Source organism: Podarcis cretensis, assembly GCF_951804945.1.
Source record: "Podarcis cretensis genome assembly, chromosome: 5".
NCBI lineage: Eukaryota > Metazoa > Chordata > Lepidosauria > Squamata > Lacertidae > Podarcis > Podarcis cretensis.
This window is the reverse complement of record NC_137174.1, coordinates 79,567,373-79,581,409: the sequence shown is the minus strand read 5'-3', so window position 1 is coordinate 79,581,409 and position 14,037 is coordinate 79,567,373. Positions and strand designations below refer to the sequence as shown.

Sequence of the window (14,037 nt, the reverse complement as noted above, 5' to 3'; positions counted from 1 at the left end):
AAAAAAAACAACCCCATATTAAAGACAATTTAATTGTACATGATTTTGCTTAAAACACACAACTCATTTGGCTCAGTTTCCTCATACATGCTTTTTTGAGGTTTCACACGGAATTGTCCAAAAAAGTGTTCTTACCGTCTCCATCAAAGGTCCCTTGTCCTTTTGGCATTTTCTTCTAAGATTATTTTAAAAGAGGGGAGAGAAAGGAAAAGCAAACCAGTGAAATCAAGAAGGTTCAGCAAGTAGCAAACCCCCTCCCCTAAAACTGAGTTCATTACGCCTTGCATAAAACTAAGTTCAAATAAGATACATCAAATTATTTACTTTAAGAAATGCCACTTCCCTTCCTGTTACAGGATGGATCATCAAGTCATGTCAGAAGTCAGCCATCTCAACAGGTCTATAATGTTTGGGAAGTTGTGGCCCTCAATTAGACACTTTCAGGGGAAAATGTGCACATGCTCCTGCTATGTTCACTAAAATTAATAGAAATCTGAAAATGGAGGAGGTTCGCGTGTATACCAGATTCCATCACACGATACATTTTAATAATGAATTTTCTCTCTCTAAATGGAATAAACTCTTCAGATTTTAAAAACCCCACATAGAAATATTTCCATTTAGTAAACATGCAAGTGACTTCATTTGTTTGGAACAGTCTTTAAAGTCGATGGCATTTGTCTAAGGCAGGCAAGGTTGTCTCCCATTTGCTGTAGAACAGTTTCCTCTAGTGTAGCCTTTGCATCAATCTGCTGCCCTGCATATGCCACTGGACTGCAATTCCCATCAACCCTAGCCAGAATGGTCAAGGATGATGGGAGCTGCGTTCCAAAGTGTTTGAGGGCACCAGGCTAAGAAAGGCTACTCTTGAGCAATGGTTTATAGATGTTTTGCTGATGGCCACTTCACAAGATAGTCCACTTAAATAGGTGTAAAAGGTAAAGGTAAAGGTACCCCTGCCCATACGGGCCAGTCTTGACAGACTCTAGGGTTGTGCGCTCATCTCACTCTAGAGGCCGGGAGCCAGCGCTGTCCGCCGACACTTCCGGGTCACGTGGCCAGCGTGACAAGCTGCATCTGGCGAGCCAGTGCAGCACACAGAAACGCCATTTACCTTCCTGTTGGTAAGCGGTCCCTACTTATCTACTTGCACCCGGGGGTGCTTTCGAACTGCTAGGTTGGCAGGCGCTAGGACCGAATGACGGGAGCTCACCCCGCCGCGGGGATTCGAACCGCCGACCATGCGATCGGCAAGTCCTAGACGCTGAGGTTTTACCCACAGCGCCACCCATGTCCCTAAATAGGTGTACACTAGTGTAAAAACAACCAACTATGTATATCACCATGAATGCAAAATAATTAAGTGTCCACTCTGCTACACGGGTGTGTGTTTAGATGCAGGACCCCTAATTATGGTTAGCCCTTGAGTGCTTCACTATGCAATTTTAAGGCATCCTACAGAAATTTTAATCAAATGTTTGTTATTAAAGGTATCCAGGACCCATAAGGTAGGGTGCAAATTAAAAACATCAAAATTATGGCACGTTCAGGCAATCAAAGTTTTCCGCATCAGCTTAAACATTCCTTTAGCAGCATCTTAATGCATCATTATCTAGACACAATGTAATTAAGCCTGAAATCTTATGACATTTACCTGGGACATAAATCCACTGTGTGATCAGGCTGCAAGGCTATTACTCAAACATATTTAAAATGGGGATTAAATTAAGCATTCTACTTCAGCAAAGACGTTAGAGTAAAATGACTACTATAAATGCTGCTTATACAAAACTGCTGTTTACATATGTTTAACCTAACTTTCCTCATTAGACTTCTCAATGGTTTAGCTTAGGTGCAAAATCAGTGTTATGCAAATGCTGCCTGCATATAGAATTATTTCCTTTGTTCACATACAAAGGGATGTGGTAAGTGGGGTACAGGTGACAAACCTGTATTCAGAGGTAGGTAATGGATGAGAAGCAGCTATTGGTTCCTGTTTCTGTATTCTTGTCTACAGGATGGACAATGGTAAGATCCATCCATGCCCTACAATGTCCCCCAATCAACAATTCCAAGTAGTCCTTGCCAATGAGATCAGTGTTGCCTCTTCAATCTGCACAGGCTAATGAACTGGAGAAAGAAGAGTACCTCCACCTTTTTTCTTTTTTTTTTTGCCAGCTTCTCTTTCCCCTGAAAGCAGCTTTTGGGTATGTCATTGTACTTGACCCATCCGATTCACATAGAAGTGTGACTGAAGTGCAGTTACATAGATCATACTTCCATAGAGGAGTCCAACCAAGCAAGACCCAGTGCAGTACAATAGCCAGAGCGATAGAAAGCCTCTACCCACCCACCTTGCTTCAGCACTGAGCAAAAATGCCCCCCTCTCTCCCTAGCTCTAATGCCTGCTGCATTTCAGACACACCGCACAAGGCCAGGAGCAGAAGGGGTTCCAGGTGACAACTAGTTTTCAGTTGAATAAAGCCAGCCAAGATTAGCCAACCCCTGTGTATGAAAAATAATTCACAATGTGTTTCTTAGCCAGGGGCTTCCCACCAACTTCACAAATGAAGCAGCACATCTTAGGTAAAGGTAAAGGTACCCCTGCCCTTACGGGCCAGTCTTGACAGACTCTAGGGTTGTGCGCTCATCTCACTCTAAAGGCCAGGAGCCAGCGCTGTCCGCAGACACTTCCGGTGTCACGTGGCCAGCGTGACAAGCTGCATCTGGCGAGCCAGCGTAGCACACGGAACGCCGTTTACCTTCCCGCTAGTAAGCGGTCCCTATTTATCTACTTGCACCCGAGGGTGCTTTCGAACTGCTAGGTTGGCAGGCGCTGGGACCGAGCGACGGGAGCACACCCCACCACAGGGATTCGAACCGCCGACCTTTCGATCGGCAAGTCCTAGGCGCTGAGGCTTTAACCCACAGCGCCACCTGCGTCCCTAGCACATCTTAATGTCCCCCTTTAAGAAATAATTTCAAAGGGTCATATTACAGCCTTGGCCCTCCAGATGTTTTGAGACTACAATTCCCATCATTCCTGACCACTGGTCCTGCTAGCTAGGGATCATGGGAGTTGTAGGCCAAAAACATCTGGAGGACCGAGGTTGAGGAAGCCTGATTACGTCAAAGAACTTCCTTGGCTTGACAGAATAGGTACTGATGCTGCAATTACACTACAGCTCAAAAGAGGATAAAAATGTTACAAAAAATCTCCCACACTCTAAGAAGATGGCATTCATGTTTAAGTTCTGTTTGCTTTCTGTTCCTATCATTGCTGCAAAGTTGAGAACCACAGCATTCAAGTGCTGAATGGAGAAGACTATGCAGGAAGAAAAGGAAGTGTCCATTTGTTTCCCAGCTGGTGCTGGTAAACTGAAGGCAGCTGGACACACACAGCAGCAGCAAAACACACGAGTCACAATACAGAGCTGACCCTGGAGAACGCACCACCCCTCCTTGCCACAAAGCCTCCAACTTTCCTTTAGAATTCAATAAACCCTTCTATGGAGTGGTTTAATCTCCCATTCTGCTTCCAGCATGGCTCAGAGTCATTCGTTCATGTGTGGGAATGAGGGGGCACTTATTCTGTCCAGACAGAGTTGCACCTGCCAATATTCTCCACCATACCAATGAGCCAATATAGCTCATAGAGGGATACAAACTTGACAACCTGCTCCAGCTTAACACTAAGCTGTCTTATACTGTGAGATCACTGGGCCACTTTGCTTAGTATTTTTCAGACAAGCAGGAGTTTTCCCCAGCCCTACCTAGAAATACCATTGACAGAACACAGGACCTTCACATATGCTCTACACCTGACGTATGTCCGTTTCCTGTGGAAACGTCAGATTGCATCCAATATTACCTTTATTCAGAGTAGACCCATTGAAATCAATGACCAACCTAGGTCCATTGATTTCCAAACAGAACTTAGTTGGATACAACCCATAATTGCTGTCTGCAGACTTGCATCTTCCCTTCATGTTTGATGGTGTGTTCAACACACTAAACATAAATGCAGACTGTAGGATGGATTGCCACTGAATTTACCATGAGCAAATCGCTATCTCTCACCTACATCACAGGGTTGGTATGAAGTTAACATACTACTTTAAACTGCTTGAAGGGTAGCAGGGATGCAAATTTTGCATACAAATAAAACACAATTTTTTCCATTTTTAAAACCTACATATCATTGCAACTCATTAACAAAGCAAGTTTCATCAATTTCCTTACCTTTATTCTTCCTAAGCTAGAGAATTTCTCCTTATCTTCCACAACCGCCTTCAGAACTGGCTGGGACATTCTGTTTTTTGTCTTAAAACTGGCACTGCTGTCAAAGTCAATGCCACTCACAACGGCCCGCCGATAGGAAGTAGACCTCAAACTACGTTTCAGCATCCCTGGGCTGTCCACATCCGCTTCTGCTTCTTCACCTCCACCAGCTACCAAAGGCAACCCAAGGGTCTCCACCATGCTACGGACCTTGAGAGCCCTCCTGCTTGGTTCCACATTCTGGCTATTAGCTTTGTTGGTTACTTTTATTTCAGTAGCCAAACTCTTAGGGATGATCTGCTGCTTCCCCACTTTCAACGCAGCAGGACTGTGCGTACTCAGAACCACGGGCGGCGTTTCTGCAAGCTCATTCTGATTTGACGGCAGTCTTTGGAGAGGCAGATGCTGCTGTTCCAAGGGAGCAGACAGGCAAACAGATGCCTTCTCTGAGCTTTTAGGAAGCTGGCTGGGTTGCAATGCTGAGGCGGTGGATGTGTTGTTATTTGGCGAATGCACGATTTCCGTAGGCGACAATCCAAGGCTTGATGAGAAAACAATTTGTTCCTTCTCTGGACAAAGTGCTGCTCGATTGGAAATCCTCCCTGGGTGAGCTAGCTTGCTGCTTGCTGAATTTATAGGACCACTGGCTGTAAAATTTATAGAATTATTTGAAACCATTTTCAGGACTTGGGGTGACTGGTCAGAAAGCCTAGGGGAGAGAGCCTTATGCTCCGGAAACCGAACCTTTCCATTTGGCACAGAACCAAGGCCGCAGCTGAAAAGCAAAGGGCTCCTTTGAATGGATCTGCTGTCCAGAGAAGTAATTATAGTTTCATCAGGCTGAGTTAAAGTAAACGTATCCTTGTCTTCCACGGGAAAATCTGTGAAAAGAACCCCAGTGGAGCTCTGGTAAGACTGAGGCCTAGGTTTGTTCTTTGTGTGCAAATGGGTCTGGTGGGCTGACCTCCTCCTCCACAATGGTGCAATGTTGTTGTTGGAAAAGTCCACTTCATTTGGGCCATCCATAACCAAGGGCGACGGTCAACCCAACATTGGGAGAGGAATGCAGACAGCCCTTTTTAACAAGAAAACAGAAGCAATTAAAACTTCAATTATTCAGTAGCCTGATACGCACATAACGCAAAACTATTACAATTAGGTATGAACCCTACCTAGCATCTTATATGTGATTTGTTTACTACCAACAAACCACAATCGGAAGCAATGGTTTGCTGTTGGCTTAGAAATATTGGTTTGTTTTAACTACGGCATGGCATTATGTCTGAACCCAGCACCCTTCCTTAACCATGGTTTGTTTGAGCAACCCAGGCACCATTTGGCTGGCAATGTGGTGAAGGTTAAAGAGCTGGAAGCATTTAAAGCAAGGGCAAGGTCCAGCTTAATTTTAAAAACCTGCAGAGTAGGGAGTTTCTTATCCTACATGTACATTAGCTGTTAAACAACAAAGCAGAGGAACTATTCAATTACAGAACTACAACGCTTGCCAAGAATCATTTAGTATAGGTGGTTGCTGCCATGGTGGTTCTAGAAAGAGAAATAAAACATGTAAAGTTATTGTTTTTGTTGGACCAACTTCTGTTGATGTGCCATGTCACACACAAGTTTTCATCAATCATACAGCTAAGGAATTCTCCATCTTTCCTACAAGCAAAGCCCTCCAAAGAATATTTCCTGCAATTAAAGCACTCTGAATGGTATTTTATGAAGTTCTGAAGGCAGAGTGAGATTACAGCAGGCATGCAATCCGTTTCACTTTTTTCAACATTCACCTATGGCGCATAGGTGCAAGGAGGGAATCTGCACAAGGAAAAAACAAACAAACCAGGGCTTGGGCACATGGTGAAACAAGCAAAACTATTCCATCACTCAGCATTACTAACCATCAACCCATTTAACACATGTGAAAATAGCCCAGCAGCTGGAGGCAAACCCAGGTCATGAATTGATGACTGGGGGAAAAGGGAGGGTGGAGCTACTTAAAAACTAGGGCTGGGGTCCAAAGACACACTTAAAATGCTTTAAAAAAATGAAAATAAAAGATCAGTAGACCACCATGAACATCAGAAACTACCTCCAAAACTCCTCCGGGTCTTTAAAAGGCTTTCCAGACACTGTAAATGAGGCTCCTATAGCCAAGCAGCAGAAGTTAAAATAAGAACGGAGTGGCACAGTTCCTTAGTTCCTGCCTCAAGTTCAGGTCAAAAGCCTGATCTCCAACCTGATAAGAAAACAAGGAAGTGCAGTGACACTTATAACACAGGAGGAACTTCTGCAAGCCAACTCCTACTGATGCATTTGACGATCAAAAACTCACACCTAAACTAATGTGCTGGGTATTTTTTTAAGGTTGCAGCAGCTAAGAAGCACAGTCCCCACGCAGCCCGTTTACTAAGAAGCAAGTACCCACACTGAGCCCCGGGCAGAAATCCTGAGTGCCTGTTTGCTTGGAAATCAGCCTCACAGCCTGTAATGGGCTTTCTTTCCTTCGAGTGCATATATGGAAGAGGAAAGAAAGCTCATTAAATGCCGCGAGGCTTATTTCCATGCACGGAGTTGTCCTCCTCAAAAGTGAACCCTTAACAAACTACCCGCCACCGGAGGCGAGGAGAGAGTTATGAGCCACTTAAGTCCCCTCAACTGGATTGTCACCGGCTATTGGCATGCGGGCTTCCTCGCGCGCCGTGAACTTTTTGAAGACTTCCGAGATGAAAGAGATCACACCTTTCTCTATAAAAGTAAAGCAAGGCCGCCGCGCTCTTTCACCTCCCGGGCTCTGCTGGAATTCCCACGCCTTTCTCCTCAGCTTCCATGCTCTAGAGCCCCTGGCCCCGTTCCCACCGCCCCCTTCTCTTCGCATTCTCGCGGGCTTTGTATGTTCTTTCCCGCCCGGCTCCTGCGACCTCCCCACCGAGGCGGCGACGGCGGCGCGGGGTTGGGAAGAGCGGCCAACTCAACTAAGGCAAAACTTTTCTTTTCCACAGGTAGGAGAGGAGAGCGCGGGACTCCCTGCCTGCGCCACGGAGGTCCCAACCGAGCGCACGGTCCCCGCGGCGCTTTCCCGCCAAGCGCCCCACCCAAACGAAGCGCAGCCGCTCACCTCATTTCGGCGTGCGCGCGAGGCAAGGGCGCTCTCGGTCGGCGCGTCCGTCCGCCCCACCTGCAAAAACAGAAGCTCCCTCCGCGCCGTGTCTCCTTCTCCCAGGACTGAGGCGGCGAGGGAGTCCCGACGCGGAGCCAGAGCGCACCGCCCGGCGGGAACTTGACCTGCCCGCCCCAGCCACCGTCCCTCCTCGCGCGCCCAGCGCCGCCGCGGTACCTTCGCCCCCCCCCTCCGCTGCCCTTAGCGCCGCCTCCCCGCTGCCCTTAGCGCCGCCCTCGCCGTCCGGCCGAGCGGCGAAAGGCGAAGCTGCCTCCCCGCGGGCGCACGGCCAGATGGCGCCGCGGCCGTTGCCAAGGTCCCGGCAGCAGCCGCTTGGATTTGCATGCGAAGGGCTGAGCCCTGGCGTCGGAGCCGAGGCGCGGGAAGGGCCGCCGAGGGCATGTGAACAGCCCCCTGCCCCGCCGGAGCGTCCGGGTAGAGCGCGCGGAAATGTGTGGATGGGGGCTTTCGGATCCACAAGTGACTTGAGCCTTTCCCAATGAGACCTTTTAGAATTAAGTCATGAGTAAGGGACGCGGGTGGCCCTGTGGGTTAAACCACAGAGCCTAGGACTTGCAGATCAGAAGGTCGGCGGTTTGAATCCCCGCCACAGGGTGCGCTCCCGTTGCTTGGTCCCTGCTCCTGCCAACCTAGCAGTTCGAAAGCACAAAAGTGCAAGTAGATAAATAGGTACTGCTCCGGCGGGAAGGTAAACGGCGTTTCCGTGCGCTGCTCTGGTTTGCCAGAAGCGGCTTAGTCATGCTGGCTACATGACCCGGAAGCTGTACGCCGGCTCCCTTGGCCAATAAAGCGAGATGAGCGCCGCAACCCCAGAGTCAGCCACAACTGGACCTAATGGTCAGGCAGTGGTGTAGCGTGGGTTGTCAGCACCCGGGGCAAGGGAACTAATTTGCGCCCCCTAACCCGTGGATTTGCGCCCTCTAACCCGTGGATTTGCGCCCCCTAACCCGTGGATTTGCGCCCCCTAACCCTAACCCCCAGGTGTTGCACCCGATGCGGCCGGCCCCCACGCTACGCCACTGTGGTCAGGGGTCCCTTTACCTTTACTTAAGGAACCTGTGTCTCTCGATCTTGCTGGGGGGACACTGACTGAACTGGGTTCATGCTTACACGGATACCTGGATGGCGTGATTCCTTTAAGGCAAAGGGGGGGGGGTTCGGTGAGTAGGTCAACCTTTGACCTTCCGGATATTTGCTGAACTTCATCCATCCCCGACTATTACCTGGGGGGCTGATGGGAGTTGTAGTTCAGCCACATCTTTAGTGCCTCGATTGACTATCCACCCCTGCTTCAAGTGGAACAATTTAGCACCTGGAATTGAAAGGGGGGAAAGGCAATAAGCTTTGTACACCCAACCAACTATTGGCCCCAATGTGTAGTGTTTGTAGGGAAGGAAAGGATTAGAAGGATTGTAGGGAAGGATTAGAAGGAATTCCCCCCCCCCATGGCCATTGGAATGCCTTGGCTGCTTCCAAGTTCCCTAGGACAAAATTCCCTTTTGAGGCTTCAATTTCCAAGTGACTACATGTCAGTGATGGATGTGGCCTGTGGGCTACCAAGCACAACACTAGTACATACATACAGCACATACCATACATGCATACACACACACAGAGAGAGAGAGAGAGAGAGAGATCTAACTGATGATCTCCACTTTCAGTTCTGTAACGCCAAGGTTGCAGGTTCACTCCCCATTTGGGACAGCTGCATATTCCTTGCCCTGCATGGGGTTGGATTAGATGATCCTCAGGGTCCCTTCCAACTCTTTGTGTGGCTATTGCCTTTGTTTCTGCATCCAAAAATAAGCTTAAGACAAACACTGCAGAAAGGATAGAACTATTTGGTCATAATACCAGAGGAAATAAACAGGAGCGTTGCTGGCAATCTTTATAAATCACATAAGCATGGAAGTCTGTGGTTTGAGGGATGTCGCAATTTCACAAGGATTTGGTACACAGTGTGACTTCAAGGAGAAGAAAAACATCTTCTTAGGTAATAAACACAATGATCAAGCCTTCTGCTTCTCACATACTCCGCAAGAGACTCCCTACTCATGTCTCGGCATCTCCCTGTTGCCAGTTGCAGTCATTAGAGGACAGGCAGATTTGTCAACTCTTCTCTCTTTCCCAGGACTCTTGCTAGCCAGAAATGCAGCAGGTGATGTTTCTCTCACTCGCTGAATTTCATATGACAAATTCCTAAGAGTCCTGCCCCTGTCTGTTAAAGGCACCAGATTCTTAGAGGATATTTCATCTATCTTAACAGTACGGAGGCAAGATCCTGTTCCTGAGGCGGTGCTTGTAGTTGCAACACTGTAGAGCAGGGGTAGGGAACCTGTTTCAGACCAAAAACTGCATTTCCTCATGGGGAACCTTTAGGAAGCTACATGGCAGTGGTGGGTGGGGGCAACCGATAGCCAGTGTGCACATTAAAATGTTCAGGCACCTTCTCTCACAGTTTGTAAATAAAAAGTAATGTCAAAAACATAATTACAGGATTTAGCTTAGTACAGGAAAAAGGAAATGCAGTTACTGTTCATTTAGCTTTAGAACCAATCCTTTCCTTAAGGGTGAATATGGCTGGCATTTCTTTTCTCACTTGGTGTCTCAACAGCTGTTGATTATTCCAGTTTTAAGGAAGTAGCAGAAAGCTAGACTACATAGATCTTTATGCTTGCCCAGGGATTTTTCAGCTGGAACTTGCCAGAACTGAGTTCTGGCACCTCTCAGGTGGGTGCCATTGCCGTTCTAAGAGAACAAGGGAGGTGTTCATGGTGAATTCCGGCACCTCTTTTTCTAGAAAAATAGCACTGGTCTTGCCTTACTTTTTTGTGGCTGCAGCAGATTGTGGGCATAGGTTTCTCCTCAACACTCAGCCTTCCCATTTAAACACCAATCAGTGTCATTAACAATACACCAAGGATAGGGAAACTGTCCCCTCAAACATTGCTGGACTGCTGCTAAAGGCTTTTAGGATGTTCTAAATGCTTTTGGTGGTGCTGTGGGTTAAACCACAGAGCCTAGGACTTGCCAATCAGAAGGTCGGTGGTTCGAATCCCCATGACGGGGTGAGCTCCCGTTGCTCGGTCCCTGCTCCTGCCAACCTAGCAGTTCGAAAGCACGTCAAAGTGCAAGTAGATAAATAGGTACCACTCCGGCGGGAAGGTAAACGGCGTTTCCGTGCGCTGCTCTGGTTTGCCAGAAGCGGCTTAGTCATGCTGGCCACATGACCCGGAAGCTGTACACCGACTCCCTCGGCCAATAAAGCGAGATGAGCGCCGCAACCCCAGAGTCGGTCACGACTGGACCTAATGGTCAGGGGTCCCTTTTACCTTAAATGCTTTTTAATGTTTTTAGATCGTTTTTAATTGTATTTTAAAATGTTTTATTTTAATTAAATTGTATTGTTTTAACATTTTGATCCTTTGGAGTGAAGGGTGGGATACAAATTTAATAAATTAATAAATACTCATTTCACCAACCCTGACAATTGGTCACGTTGGCTGGGTTTGATGAGAGTTGGACTAACAACATGTGCATCTGCTCCTTCTCTATGGCGCCCAAGAAAATTAGTCCAAAAAGGACTAATCCTGTGGTCCTACAGTTGTAATCCAGTGTTAAGTTATGTAGTTTTCCGACTCATTTTCCTGGAGTGCTGTAGAGAAGGAGCAGATTGTATAAACCAAAGGTTCAAGGAAGCCACAATGATCATTATGCTTCGGTCCAAGGTTGGAGGAGCAGAAAAAAAAGGCTGGCTAAGCATCCTTGAATCCAGGGATCATTCTTCCTACCATAAAAAAGTGAGATAAACACAGCAGTGGGCCCTATATATTCCTTTGAAGATGGCTGTCTGGATGGCTGATAGTTCTCTGATAATAGCCAGCACCAAATGAACCCCTAGATGAGTGAATTCTGGTTGCTCCCTATTCTAATTGAACACAAGAAAAGGAGAGGGTTCATCTCTGTGACCCACCCAAAACTGAGCTGGAACAACACAGAATTTTTGGTTAAATTGAGAGTGAAATATATTATTACTTTCAACCACTTCTACTGTGTCCTTGCTTCTAGCAGATCAAGATAACCTGGTGACAGCAAAAACTGCAAAAAAAATTAGCAGGGGCAATTATAATAAGATCTATTATTTGATTATTCATGTAAACCTCCAGAATGTATTTTTATAGTTAAGTTTTTACCTCTATCTTCAGTACATTATGTTTTGTTTTATTGCTATGGCTAGTGGCTGATGCAAACAAAGATTCTTCTTCCCTCTCTATCTTATTATTTTCATACATAGGGTACCTTTTAATTTTACATGTTTCCTGTTCAGAGTCAAGAGTTACATATGTCTCTGTTTGATTAAACCTGGAACCAGCTGTTCAAGGAAGAACATCCCAATTTATAAACTGTAGAAAATTGGGTGAAAGAAAGGGAGTATAATATATGGACTAGGCATGCCACCCCTTCATGGATCACTGCCTTGTCGTGGTGAAGGGGCTTGAATAACTCAGAGAAGCTATGAACTATGCCGTGCAGGACACCCAAGATGAACAGGTCATAGTGGAGAGTTTTGACCAGACGTGATCCACCTGGCAAGTCACTCCAGTATCCCTGCCAAGAAAATTCCATGGGCAAAGACAACAGGCGATTTTACTTTCTCGGGCTCCATGATCACTGCAGATGGTGACAGCAGCCATGAAATTAAAAGACGCCTGCTTCTTGGGAGAAAAGCAATGACAAAGCTAGACAGCATCTTAAAAAACAGAGACATCACCTTGCTGTCAAAGGTCCGTATAGTAAAAGCTATGGTTTTCCCAGTAGTGATGTATGGAAGTGAGAGCTGGACCATGAAGAAGGCTGATCGCCGAAGAATTGATGCTTTTGAATTATGGTGCTGGAGGAGACTCTTGAGAGTCCCATGGACTGCAAGAAGATCAAACCTATCCATTCTGAAGGGAGTCAGCCCTGAGCGCTCACTGGAAGGACAGATCGTGAAGCTGGGACTCCAATACTTTGGCCACCTCATGAGAAGAGAAGACTCCCTGGAAAAGACCCTGATGTTGGGAAAGATGGAGGGCACAAGGAGAAGGGGACGACAGAGGACGAGATGGTTGGATAGTGTTCTCGAAGCTACCAGCATGAGTTTGACCAAACTGCGGGAGGCAGTGGAAGACAGGAGTGCCTGGCGTGCTGTGGTCCATGGGGTCACAAAGAGTTGGACACGACTAAACGACTAAATAACAGTAACAACAAGGCATGCCAAGGTCTTCCCTATTACTGGGTAATTATTCAGCCGTGTGCCTTTATGTGAAATTAAAGAATGAAGATTTCTTAGAATGCCCTGGTTGGTCATGAAAATCACCTTTAATTAGTACATGGTTAAAAGTTGATATAGGTCCTGATAAAATGTTGAGGTGTTTTAAGCTGAAGTATAGTGCCAAACTCAGGACCCGGTGGAATTCACCTATAGTGGCAGTGCTCCCTCTAGCAGCTGGGATGGAGTATTGGGCACAAGAGACTGGTGAATTAGCTCTGGGACCTAGGCTGACTTTTACACAGTAAGAAACCTGGGTTTGTCACTGGGAATACACCTGGCAGGGAACTGTAATCAATCCTAGCTCTCTCATGACTGTATATATTCATTTGCCAACATGTGTTTGGACGATTCACATGCTACATTGTTTGGTGCACCTAAAATTATAATGTGAAGAAGAGGCCAAAAATTCCAGTAGGAGTAGAAATCTCCGTACCATTAAGTTAGGCTATCTATCAGGTCCTTTTTAAACTCTGGAAGTGTTAGATTCAAAGCCTTCCAGAGTATATATTCTTCTTTGCATCTGGGAGTTAGTTTCATTCCTGAGTTTCATGCAAAGACATTATTTTGGAACATGCTGCACATGCCTTCTGTTTATTGCTGTTAATCTTGGCTTGCACCTTCGAGTTTCCTGCCACCAGAATTCATTCTGAAATATTTAGGTCATTGTTTCTGAAACTGAGCTTAAAAGGAAACTGCTAAAGCGAGTGCACACTAGCCAATCCTTCGGTATAGGTATTGCCAATTTCCTTGTGCGTGGGCAAAGGGCCCTCTGTGAGGAGGAGTTTGCTTTTTGCTGCGAATTTCAACTTCAAAACATACACGCACCAAAAGCTTTGAAACAAAGACTTGGGACCACAGCCAACCTGCCCTTCGGTATGCAATAGTAATTCAATATCAAACGTTATCTGAGAAGTGAAAAATGTGAAGCTTAAAAATGAATTGGAAGTAGTTTCTTCGGAAACTTAGAATCAAAGAGTTGTAGAACTGGAACGGGTCCCCAGGGCCATCTAGTCCAACCTCCTGCAATGCAGAAATCACAACTAAAGCATCCATGACAGATGGCAGGCCAACCTGAGTGTAAAAGACTCCAGTGAAGGAAAGTCCACCTTCACTGTTACTGTTTTGAATTTTATCGTGTTATCATCTTTCTTAGTGGGTAGCGTGAACTGCTCTTCTAAAGAATGCTTTTTTATAGGGCAGCAGATTGGGTTTATAGAACCAAGGGGGCAGGGGTCCAAAAAAAATTGGGAACCACTGCTTT

General features: G+C 46.4%; 1 protein-coding gene across 3 annotated transcripts in view; it reads right to left on the bottom strand.

Annotated features, from left to right (window-relative positions):
* The window catches only part of ARHGEF26 (Rho guanine nucleotide exchange factor 26), a 67,632-nt gene extending 60,063 nt beyond the window's left edge, over window positions 1-7,569 (bottom strand). The window contains exons 1-4 of one of the 3 annotated variants that reach the window (XM_079977764.1): window positions 7,400-7,569; window positions 6,374-6,520; window positions 4,243-5,356; window positions 136-175 (exon numbers count right to left, since the gene is read on the bottom strand). In XM_079977764.1, coding sequence (XP_079833890.1) covers window positions 136-175; window positions 4,243-5,307 — 1,105 coding nt within the window. In that variant the 5' untranslated portion in view covers window positions 5,308-5,356; window positions 6,374-6,520; window positions 7,400-7,569. Of the gene's footprint in view, window positions 1-135; window positions 176-4,242; window positions 5,357-6,373; window positions 6,521-7,065; window positions 7,154-7,399 lie in introns of those variants that run through there. The other 2 variants (XM_079977763.1, XM_079977765.1) reach the window with 2 other exon arrangements.
* Between the last annotated feature and the right edge of the window lie 6,468 nt (window positions 7,570-14,037).